This window comes from Melanerpes formicivorus, unplaced genomic scaffold, assembly GCF_026170545.1.
Source record: "Melanerpes formicivorus ecotype bairdi unplaced genomic scaffold, bMelFor1.0.p_v2 SCAF_24, whole genome shotgun sequence".
Lineage (NCBI taxonomy): Eukaryota > Metazoa > Chordata > Aves > Piciformes > Picidae > Melanerpes > Melanerpes formicivorus.
In genome coordinates, this window is record NW_027142376.1 from 4,571,286 (window position 1) to 4,583,839 (window position 12,554).

The 12,554-nt window shown below is 41.6% G+C and overlaps 1 protein-coding gene across 40 annotated transcripts in view; it reads right to left on the reverse strand.

Annotated features, from left to right (window-relative positions):
- CLASP2 (cytoplasmic linker associated protein 2) overlaps nucleotides 1-12,554 on the reverse strand; it is a 152,324-nt gene that overhangs the window by 48,281 nt on the left and 91,489 nt on the right. For 27 of the 40 annotated variants that reach the window (XM_068152662.1, XM_068152661.1, XM_068152659.1 and 24 more), the window contains 7 exons: nucleotides 11,823-11,882; nucleotides 8,890-8,967; nucleotides 8,213-8,380; nucleotides 7,522-7,577; nucleotides 6,251-6,421; nucleotides 3,104-3,127; nucleotides 263-280 (listed from right to left, as the gene is read on the reverse strand). In XM_068152662.1, coding sequence (XP_068008763.1) covers nucleotides 263-280; nucleotides 3,104-3,127; nucleotides 6,251-6,421; nucleotides 7,522-7,577; nucleotides 8,213-8,380; nucleotides 8,890-8,967; nucleotides 11,823-11,882 — 575 coding nt within the window. The remainder of the gene's footprint in view (nucleotides 1-262; nucleotides 281-3,103; nucleotides 3,128-6,250; nucleotides 6,422-7,521; nucleotides 7,578-8,212; nucleotides 8,381-8,889; nucleotides 8,968-11,822; nucleotides 11,883-12,554) is intronic. The other 13 variants (XM_068152665.1, XM_068152649.1, XM_068152680.1 and 10 more) reach the window with 3 other exon arrangements.

The window sequence follows — 12,554 nt, forward strand, 5'->3', positions numbered from 1 at the left end:
AAAATTATAAAGCTCCTGTACTTCCACACTACAAATGTTAAAGCAATGACACCTACTGCAGAGGAGAACTTGAGGATTAAAATAAAAGCAAAAGAACTTAAAAAACACTACATGACAACCAAGTATTAGATGCATAAGATATCTGGAATTATGAACCTCCACAAAGCCCCAGAGAAAGACCACACTACTTTTAAAGCTTAACTCATATCAATGAAATGATGAAGCTGAAAATATTAGCACTTCTAACAAAATATTTTCTTACCATCTTCAGAAGCTGTGCCTAAACAGAAAAAATAATAAAATACATGATATTCCAAACAATGCTGTGTGTCTCCCATTCCTTTTTGAGATTGATCTTGACAAATCATCAGGTCAAGAAGTCTAAGTTTCTGTTGCAAACCCATTACTGAACTGAAGCAAAATTATCAAGAAACATCCAAACTATGCTGTTAGCGATGTACAAGAACGTAACATGTAGAGCACTGCCTTCCAAACGTGTTACAAAATCATACACCAAAATCAACAGAAAAATAAATCTAAGTCAACAAGATGATATGGATAGATCAAAACAGAGATGGAAAACATTGTAGTGTAAGCTCTTCTGAAATTATAAACCATATTGTTATAAATTATCTCAGAAAGAAGCACCGTGACAGCGTTTCCCACATGGACGGTGCAAACACAATGGGAACTGCCAGCATGGATGGTTTTTTCTGGATTTAATCCATGATTATTCTGAATATCTACATGCACAAGATCAAGTTTTGCTCAGTGAAGTGGGAGTAATACAACCTTCCTGAAACCAGACCACACTTGAACAGGTATGCCAAGATTAACAAGGCTTGATTCTGGTAAAATAGGAATTGGATGAATCTTTTTACTGCCATCAGTACCTAGGAACTGATGGGAAGCTATCTGAACAGCAGTGCTTCCTCTGTCTATGTTCCTTTGAAACAAATATGATTATGGAATAAACCATATATTAGTAGTGATAAAAATGTTCAATGTAAAAAATACAATATCAAAGGGTATTTTCCTTGTTGTTTTAACTCTGCCATTTCTGCTTGCAAGAGACCTACAATGAGTAAAATGTCTGTTAGTGCCTTTGGCTAGCCCGAACCTAATTAATTAATCCAGCCATGGCTTTCTATGTTACACTACCTTCAAGGCACTATTTTTAAAAACTCTCACTCTAAAAAATTAATTCAGTTCAAATTTGAATGCTTCTTCTCAAAACCCAGTCACACTCATATGTAGGTAGGAGTGCTTAAAAGTTTCCCAGGTAAGATTTGCCAGTTTATTAAAAAAAAACCAAAAAACCTCTACACAAATCAAAACACCACCAACCAACCAAATAAAAAACCCCCAGCAACCACAAAACCCCACAAGTAACAACACACCATGCCAAGCCTAACCTACCCCTCCAGATCCAACATTCTCCCAGAAGTCAATCTTGGAGGGCGGGTTCTATGCAACAACTACATCAGGCTAACAGCTAGCTACAACTGGAAGTGGTGGTTCTGCTTCTCCTTCCTCTCTGCCATGGAATGCCCATTTAGATTGGATAGCTGAAGGGTCACTGTCAGCTCCAAAAGCTAAATAATAGAACACTACTTATTTCCAGCTTACCAGTTTTCAGGAGTTTGACTTACTGTGATCGATAATGGAGTATTACAAGTTACTAGTGAAAGAAATCGTAAAAACATCTGGCCAACATTAGCGACTTGGAAAGGAAAAAGGACTAGTTCCTCCTGGTGGTGGTTAGATCAGAGTAATTCTATCTCATAACCATAGCTAAAGATCCAAGCTGTGTTCACTGTCCCACACGTCATCCCTACGGGTAGCCTTTAGAACCCCTCATTTTGATCAGTTGTGTTAGCATCTCCCCTACTTTTCTTGAACAGACACCATTAGTTGTGCCTGCTGATCTGAATGAAAGAAGCAGCCTGTACACATGACCCTAAGAACCTTTGCTGCTGGTGACAAGGCGAAAAAGCTCAAGATGAAGGGTTCAGCACAGAGGTATAAATAAATTCTATTCTCTGCAGCGTAACAAAATCTGATATGGAAATAAGACAGACAATGCCTACAACTCCCCTCATTTGAGGTTGGCTTACCATCTGCAACACTCAAAACTGGCTCAGTCTCTCCCATCTGAAGGATCTATGTTAAGGATTCTGGGCTTTGGAGATCCAGAGATCTTCATTTCCATGAAAAACACTGCCTGCTTTGCTTCCAGTAAACTACTAATTCTTCAAAGCACGTACTGTTACTAAGCACGTCGCAGCAATGCTCAAGTAAGAAGCAAACATAACTGGCTAGGTCAACTACTCCCCAGGAACAGTAATCCATTAGAATTATCAAGTATCAAGCTGGGACTCCGTCATTTTATGATATGGGAAGCATTACTTAACACACACCTGAACCAGACATCTGCTATGAGAAGCCCAATTCTCATCTGCTTTGCAGTTGGGATAAACATTCCCTCCACATGTCTAATACACTGAATTAAGAGAAAGTAAGCACTACAACTGAAAGAATACTCGGGAGGCTATTTTACATGGTAGGTCCTCCTTAAACTATTCTTTAATAGAAATACAGAGTGTTACAGGACTTATAGGCTCTTCAAGTGATACAGCTAGACAAGATTTTGATAGAGTGCATTTGAAAGAAGATTTTAAATACTTTTTTTTTTTAATCCTTAGTAATGAGGTTAAATATCTTCTGCTCTCCAATTTGCTACCAAGAAGTCAACATTTTACCTTATAGGTAGAGCTATGAAACACAATGGAACTAGAGCTAGTTAAAAAACCCAGGCATGTATTGATTATGGAATTGCTCTGTCATTAATAGAGCTTTTATAAAAAAACCAGGAGTCACATCCAACTCCTGATGAAGTTTCTGTTGCTCCTACAAACCATTCATCAGAAACATTGACAAGAACAGCAATAACAGCACATATGTGAAGACATCAAGATTACACAGAGGTTAATGAAAACAGCATCGTATTTTGTTAATAAACAAATATATTAAACAATTTTACATAAAAGACATAGTATTAAATGTGTAACAGAATTACAGGACAGACTAAACAATTTCTTACCATCCATCTTGTCAGAAGTATCCTCTTTGTTGAAAAAGCAGGCAAAGAAACATGGAAAACTTAGTGTGTTAGAATAAAGGTGTTCACAGCAGTCATAAAACATTAATTAAGGAAAATACATTAATATTAAATACAGCAGACATGTTTATCTAATTCATGCATGTATAGGCTACCTTAAGTAAGGTTGGTTTCTCTCAGGGCAAGGTACAAAATTACACCAGAGGCTACAAGTACTCTGCAGAGACATGCTGAATCTCTCCCTATTATGCAGATTTGAGCCAATCCTGACAGCAAAATATTGATAAACCATCTCATTCTTGGTGTCAGTCACCGAGGTATCAGGACATATTTTTATCATTACTGAATCACAATATTGCTATTCATTAATAACATTTGCTAATGAGCATCAAGCTCCACCTGGGTAAAGGACAGGAAGGAAAAAGACCTCAAGATAAGGACAGATGACAAACAGGAGAAAGTCCTGATCCAAAAGAATTAAAGATTTACTGGTTCAGCTGGAAGCCAGTGTACACATATTCAGAGTAACATTCAAAATCAAACTATTCATCATGAGACATATATTATTAGAGCTCAAATCTCCTCAAAAAGGACATTAATACTTAAGGACATCAAAGACAATCAACATATAGAGTAAGCAGAGACAGTCCTCATGCTTCTAGAGCCACCTTTTTAAAAACACCCTGAAAAACAGACCAGTACGAGTTCTTCTATGAAGAACAGAATGGGGAGAGACAAGGAGAGACCACTACTGATCACTGTGCTCATGAACTTCTTCTGATGCCTCAAGATCTACATTTGCAGGTGTTTAAGCCAAAAAGGGGATGTTCACTGTAAGGAAGGGTGAAAATGGAAGCCAAGGGAGGTTCCAGAAGAGACAATGTTGCTCATTTTCTGACTGCAACACCTGTGCTGTGAAAAGCATTTTCCAGGCATTTTAGTACTCCAAGCAGCATTGCCGCGACAAATCTGTCATTCAGTTGCCGCATTTGGATTTCCTATGAACAAGCCCCTTAAGGGGGCAGAGCAGGAAGTTAAGAAGCATTTTCTGACACCTGGTACTTGTTTGGGTTCACATTCCATTACTTTTCATGCTTACCTTTCGAAAACCAAGAGCAAACGGTATTTTGAAGTGGACTCCCTGATCAATCTGTAGCCTAACGCATGACAGTCACTCTCTACATTAGTAAAAGCGGACAGGAATGTGTCATTTAAATTACCCTACAGCTATCCAAGAACTGTCATGTGAGTCAAGATCAACTAACCTTTTGTGTAACTGTAAGCAAACCTTAGTCTCCTTGGCTGCCCTTATACCACCTGCAATAGGATGTGACTTTACTATACACTTCTAGTGTCACATTATTTTTGCCATTTCCAACTACTATTGTATTCTTCTCCACAAGTGACTGCATCTGCTATAGCGAGGCAAAACTTTCCACTTCCTTAAAACCTTCAAAAGAATATGGCTGGACTTACTGCCTTTTCATCATCCCCACTCACCAAACCTATCAACTACAAAAGGAAGTAAGCTCTTCTTCATTTCTATTTTTCCCCTGCATAAACTCACCACTGTTTATTTCCCTGAAGAATCTCTGAACCCTTCTCAATCTTTGATTATAAAATTCAGGGCACACATCACACATTGCTTAACATGTTCTGAAAACAAACCAATGCTCCAATCACGAGATAATTTTCTTTCAAACTCTTAAAACCGAACAGTCCCTTCGCTTCAGCAGCATGAAGACCCTAAGTTAACAGAGAGGGGTGTCTTTGTCTTCCATTTGAGATGTATTTCCTTCTACCACCATGCTCTGCATCACTTTCATTTCTCACAAGAGCTGATCTCCAGCTTTGTCTTGAGATTCAGAATATGCCCTGTTGCACACCAAACCAGACCAAGCACTAACGTGGTCTTGGAGAATAATCATCCCACGTGTTTCCGGCTTGTAGGTATTGAGTTAGCTCTTGAAGTGATGATCACAAGCAGATCTCCAGCAAGCAGATTCGAGCAGCCCAACTTTGGTGTCCCGCTACTATTCAGCAGGTTCTTCCCGCTCTGGGCACTAGAGGGAGCTCACACCCGCAATTACTCTTTCACGTAGCAAAGCCTCCTGTCACTCAGCACTGCTCGCACTCCACACTTTATCCTACTATCAACGGCGTCCAAACTGCTTCAAGTAGGCCCCGAGAACAAAGGAATCAACGAATTCAAAATAGTTTCGCACTCAAATTTCTATATTAAAAAGACCACAACCAAAAACTATGAAAACAACAACTTAAGTGTATCCTAGCATGTCTCCAAACATGAGCTAAATCTTGAAAACTTCAAGAACAGTATTCTTTCTCTGCCTCTCCTGTGATTTTCAGCAATACTGAAGACGCGCCTCCTTGGTGATCCAGCTGGCACATAAGGTAAAAATAATCCCTAAGTTCTGTAAACACAGAACCTCACTCCCCCCATTGCTATCCCTACTGTATAGATAACCCAAAAGGAACAAGAATGTGCCCATATTCCTCTCCACTTACTGGAGGTTCTACCACCACCACCACACACTTTTCTGCACTACTATAATTTGTGGCACTTTCTATATCTAAGAGCAAGTATTGCCACCAGCAAAGACTCAACTAGTTAACAACATATGTGTAGTTCCATCAACATGCTTGGGGAGAACCTTTGAAATCAGTGTTGTGTATTACTGTAGAAAGCACTTGTGTTACACAAACATGCCACCACTTAACTGCCAGGATGTCACTTCAGTGTTGTAAAGTAGTCAGCTAAAGAGCTGAGAAAAAAAGAAAATCCAAGAGTCCAAACACTAATTTCCCTGTTAGTTCTGGGAACAAAAAAGCTATGTTCACCACCTACTTTTAAGTGAAGGTACTGCCCCTTCCAATGCTGGATATTAATTCCTGGTTAATGCATCTAAAGAGCACAGTACAGACACATTCTTTGCATCAGCATTCTTCCAGCACAAAACAACACAACAAAGCTGGTTAAGTTACTTCAGACACCTGCCTTTCTGCAATACTCCAACACTACCAAACCAAAGGATTGTTCCAATGTGTAAGTATTTCGTCCTAACTTTCTGATCAAGTTGTTGGACAGTACCACGAAGAGGTTTCCCTTACCTAGTGAAGCGTAGGAGCCCGGGGGCAGGCCAGCTGCTGAGAAGCGCCCAGCTCCAGCTGCCTGCCCAGCAGCATGGCGAGCTTTGGCACCGGCCGCAGCATTCACATCGATGTCACTGCGAGACCTCTGCAGAGTGCCTGGGCTCGCCACACCCTTGCTGACTCCGGAAACTACCACAAATACAACAGAATTACAGAATCAGTTGGGAAAGAAAGCAAGTAACTGTTCAAAAGAGACACATTCCCTACTACTGCATCATACCTGCAGAAAGCACAGAAAAGAATGTAAAAAAGTGTAGGTCAAATTAGTATTAAATAAAATACTACTGAGGTTAAGAAATAAACTGGAGCTGGTGTTGCTGTGAAATTCAGGTAACAGTTTATTTCACAATTATCTTCATTCTGCATGAAATATTAGCATTCTAGTACAAATTGTGAGCTCTCACCCTAGGACCACCAGCACCATTCTCATTGTTGATGTCATCTATTACATTACCGAATACTTCACAAACCTATGGTAACTCACAGCATCCCTGGTGATGAATGTAATTTTCCCACATTTAGTAGCTAAGATAATGCCAGAGGCAAGCTGAACACATACTTTGAGAATCGCTTTAGGGTCTGCTTTACTGCTGTATTCTCATATTCACCTCCTATTATTTACCCAACGTTTAACTATTTGCCTCAATTTTAACCATTGGTCTGTGTCTTTGAAACTTGACTCCACCTGACTAGTTTCAGTATCCAAAAACCAGGGACTCTCAGTTACTGGCCACTTGCAAAATGCAGTTCCTGGATTTACACGACAAGGCTTATAAAGATATTATGTGAAAAGAAAATTAAAACATTTAACTCTGAAAACTCATGAGAAAATTGAAGTCTTTGAATTACAAAGCTGTGGTTATGTTGTTGTTGGTTTGGGGGTTTTTATAAAGAGCAGCAACTACACAGCAATAGATGAAAGGGACTGTTTCAGCTGCTGTAAGCCTAGACCAGAAAATAATGTTTTGTTTCATTGAGTTACTGTTCCAAGACAAAACACCGAGACTGATCCATTAATGGACACCAGTACCCAGCAAATGACGTGTTATACTCGCACAACTGAAATGCACAAACTGAAGTGAGCAGGAGGCCATCTTAGCTCCAGCTGCAGTTTGCAGTGACTTGGAAACAAGAGTTAATGCTTCAGTAAAATTTTAAGCTGCCTTTAAAACTTTTAACTCAAAGAACACGAAAGAGAATTGGTGTACGCTATGCTGCAGCCACCTTACCTCTGCCTGCAAGGCTTGATGAGCTGGCTGCAGACCATTTGGAAGATAGAGGCCGACTGGAAAAAAACAATACATAAAATAAATCAATAAACCAATTAAGACTCATGTACCAGATCCAAAAGGCCAAAATAAGAGAGAAGGAGAAAAATAAAATAAATATTTGGTTCTTCTCTCCCCTTCAAGCATCTCAGCAAATTTCAGATAAATTGAATACAGAGCTATTAAATGCAGACTCTGAATGATACACTTCATCTTGTGTATTTTATTCAATTACATCATGCCAAAACACGAACCCTTTGGTTACCAATAGGCACGCTTTGCTAACACAAAGTTCAGGTGTTCCAGACTAGAGAGTAACACCACGACTTCTTTTTCCTAGACTCATTCATTGCACCAGTCTGCTGGACATTAATATGTGAACTTTGAAGATATGTTACCATATTAAAGGCTATCAAGAAGTAAACATACGAATGAGAAGAGCCTGCTGAAATCCAGTTAATGCCTGCCTTCCTTCTCACCTGGCTGAGGGAGTACTGCCTTAGAGCAAAACGTAATACAGGATTTGATTTTAAAAAATTAACTGTGACAAAATAGAAGGGCAGCTTTTGTGAACACCACAGAAGTCTGCCTGAGTGGCTTTGGAAAAACAGTTTTAGTTTACATGCTCAGAAATAGTTTAAATGACTCTTACTTGAGGCTCTCCTGTGAGCTGGAGGACGACCTGTCTGACTGAGGGAGAGATGCTATACTGCCAGAATTCTTCAAGTAGGTCTGGAGGCTTCTTTGATAGGGTGGCTCGAGAGAATTGTACAGAGACTCAGCTTCACTAGGAAAGTGATTTCTAAGACCCAGATAAGCCCTGCAAAAGAACAGAATAACCACAGGTAGTAGCTCTATGTTTTCTTCAAAGTGTGGAGTCAGGAAGTAAAGAACCAGCCACAACGAATGAATCTATTCAATATAAGATAAATCTATTCTCTGAAACTGTCACATTCACTTACTGATTCTGTAGGCAAGTGAGACAAAGTATTCTCTAGCCCATTCTGTAGTCAAATTGGTGTTTCAGTGGTGTTTACTGACTTAAGGAGTGGCTAAGAATGACTGTGCAGCAGTATAAACCTTTACGGCTCCTCTCTCAGCAGAAGCCTTAAATGCTGGCTGATGGTATTAACTGCCTCAACTTACAGAATGTCTTCTCCAAAAGAAGTGAGATCTTAGTTCAGGACTCTGAGCATCGCAACATCAAATTTTGACCTCACTTGTGTCATCTTCTTCAGCCAGGGCTGGCCACTCACCTCTCATTAGAGGCTTCTACCAATCCATGTAAAACACACAATTTTGTCAGAGTAAAAGGGAGTCAAAACTCACTTTCTGGCCTCCACTCTTGCTTCCGCATCAGCATCATGAATGCCCTTCTTGATTGTTTCAACCAGGACAGCTGCATGCCTAGAAAACAGACATTCTTCATGCCATTTTGGTACTCCAAGTTCCATTTTAAGCAGCAAGGCCGTTCCTACCCTCAAACATTCCTCTATGTCAAACATCTCAGACACGAAGTAAACACGCACTTAAACACACTCACGACACTTCTGTGAAGCTTTAGGTAAGCTTACACTTTCAGTCTACAAGAACTATAATCTACTTTATATATCATAGTATCAGTCAGGGTTGGAAGGGACCCACAAGGATCATCTAGTTCCAACCCCCCTGCCATGGGCAGGGACACCCCACACTACATCAGGCTGGCCAGAGCCTCATCCAGCCTGGGCTTAAACACCTCCAGGGACGGGGCCTCGACCACCTCCCTGGACAACCCATTCCAGGGCTTCACCACTCTCATGGGGAAGAACTTCCTCCTCACATCCAGCCTGAATCTCCCCACCTCCAGCTTTATTCCATTCCCCCTAGTCCTATCACTACCTGAGATCCTGAGAAGTCCTTCCCCAGCCTTCCTGTAGGCCCCCTTCAGATACTGGAAGGCCACAATTAGGTCACCTCGGAGCCTTCTCTTCTGCAGACTGAACAGCCCCAACTCCTTCAGTCTGTCCTCATAGGAGAGGTGCTCCAGCCCGCTGCTCATCCTCGTGGCCCTTCTCTGGACACCTTCCAGCACCTCCAGATCCCTCTTGTAATAGGGGCTCCAGAACTGGACACAGTACTCCAGGTGGGGCCTCACCAGAGCTGAGTAGAGGGGGAGGATCACCTCCCGTGACCTGCTGGCCACACTTCTCCTGATGCAGCCCAGGATCTGATTGGCTTTGTGGGCTGCAAGTGCACACTGAGAGCTCATGTTGAGCTTTTGGCCACCAGCACCCCCAAGTATCACAGTATCACTTAGGTTGGAAAGGACCTTGAGGATCATCGAGTCCAACCTATCAACACAGACCCCATGACTAGACCATGGCACCAAGTGCCACGTCCAATCTCCCCTTGAACGCCTCCAGGGACGATGACTCAACCACCTCCCTGGGCAACCCGTTCCAATGCCGAATGACTCGCTCGGTGAAGAACTTCCTCCTCACCTCGAGTCTAAACCTCCCCTGGTGCAGCTTGAGACTGTGTCCCCTTGTTCTGGTGCTGGTTGCCTGGGAGAAGAGACCAACCCCTTCCCGGCTACAACCACCTTTCAGGTAGTTGTAGAGGGCAATGAGGTCACCCCTGAGCCTCCTCTTCTCCAGGCTAAACAATCCATATACCCATCTATCCCTACATTCCAGTCATGGGAATCATCCCACCAAGTTTCAGTAACAGCCACTATGTTGTGGCATCCCAGCAGCACAGTGGCACTTAACTCATCCTGTTTGTTGCCCAAGCTGCGCGCATTCGCATAGAAGCACTTCAGCTGGGCTGGCCCTGTCCTCCTCTTGTGCCAATTCCCCTCAGTTTCCACAGAATGTCCTGGTGGGTCATTCGTGGCTTGCCTCAGGGCAGCAAATTGAGAGCCCTTACTAGCTCTCCATCTCTCTGCTGCTGGTGAGCTGCCCCTCTGTTTGTCACCAGCCAGCAGGAGACTATTAACCCCTTCCCCCTTCAAATCTAGTTTAAAGCCCTATCAATGAGCCCTGCCAATTCCTGCCCCAGGATTCTTTTCCCCCTCTGGGACAAGTGTGTCCCATAAGTTGTTTTCAGCTCTGGTGCCTTGAAAACCAATCCATGATTGTGGAACCCAAAGCCCTGTCAATGGCACCAGCCCCTGAGCCATGAATTGACCTGTCAGCTCTTCCTCAATGTTTCCTCAGCCATTGCTGACGTTAGAGGGATAGTAGAGAACACGACTTGAGCCCCTGGTCCCTTTAGCATTTGCCCTAAGGTTCTGAAGTCTTTATAGATTGCGAGTCTCTCATTGTTACATCGTCACTACCCACCTGAAAGACCAGAAGACCTGTTGCACTTAAAAGCATCTTTTTAAAGCCATCTACTTTAATGAAATGGAAAAACCATTTCCCCTACTATATTCATGTTAAGAAAATACTTAAGAACAGTAAGCTCGCTTCCCTGAAAATTCACCTCCAGAATCTTTTGGCTTAGGAGGTCTGAACATCAGCATGTGCTCAAAGAGCAGCAAGACCTCCATTAGAACAACCAAAGATTGCTTGGTTTTTGGTTTGTGATGTTTGTTTTGTTTTCCTGGAGGAGAAAGTGTTTTTTGGGGTTTTGATGTTTGGGGTTTTGATGTTTGGGTTTTTTGTTTGAGTTGTGTTTTTTCAATACACACACACACAGACAAATCAAGTGATGTCACATTATTCCCTTTCTCGGGAGTTCCTTCAGGTGACTGGATCTGGATGAACATTTCAGAGCCTTCTCTGGATGCCCTGCAGTCTCTTTGCTCTGATTCTGTGCTTACATTATATATTCTGCAGAGCTGATGTGTCTACTGTTGTTCAGTCTTTCCAGAGAAGGTACATCGTGCTCTTAACTATTACCAGGAAAAGTCCTCCAGCCTGTCCAACTTGCCCTCTTTTACAGCAAACATTTTCTCCTTCCAGGAGAGAACAGATCTTTTGATGCACAGAATATGTGATACAAGTGAAACTCTGGTGTGCACTGCTCATGTGATACAGGAAAAGACAGAGAGCGAGGAAAGAAGGCAACACGAAATACAGGCTGAGGCATACAACTTTACTCCTCTCTGGCATTCCAACGAGCCGTGTGACCTGCTGTGCTGGAAAAGTTGTCTATGCTAGGAAGGCTGGCCAACAGTGAACAGCCTAAGTCAATTAAAAGGATTCAGTGAAAAGATTTCTCTCTAAAAACTCATTAGCAGTTTATTCTCTGGGGAAAAGAACAGTGGCCCCTACCTTTCCAATGAATGTGTCTGCCACTCTTGTAACAACAGGTCTAAAAATTCAAAGGAACGCCTAAAAAGACAGAACAAAGACTTACAATTAATATTAATTTCTCTAATGTGCTTGCTGTATAGACAGCAGCCTTATTCTTACCCCTGAAGGAAATGAATACATAAAAGCATGTTTACCTGTCAAGTAAGGACATTGGTCACCCTATTTCAAAGTTAAAATATTCTGCAGAGAAAGCAACCATAAAGACATAACCAATCCTAAACCTGAAAAAAACATCCATGTGGTTCAAAGAATCATCTGCTGCTCAGGTCATGTTGTTACACATAAGCTACATGAGTTTTACCTGCCCTAAGTAACAGACAGAAATCAGGAAAACTTAAAAATTGTATAAAGCATAGAATTTTAATATATATATATAAAAAAATTAATCTGCTGAGTCACAACATGACATTTCTATGGTGGTCTATTTCTGCACAGTGCCCCAAACATTATTCCCACCCTTTCATCTATCATTACTGAGTATGCAGCATACCATTAGAGACCATTAGCACAGGTCTCTGCATATAGAAAGCACTCCTAATGATTTGCTGGCACTGCTCAAACCAAGTTATGTAACTGTATTCAGTAATCCAGAACTCCTGACAATTTAGCACACAGCCACTAGGAAAGGGTGTACTTCAAAATATGTCTGAAGCTACGGCCCAGTGAACAAATCAAAGCAACATGGATTAG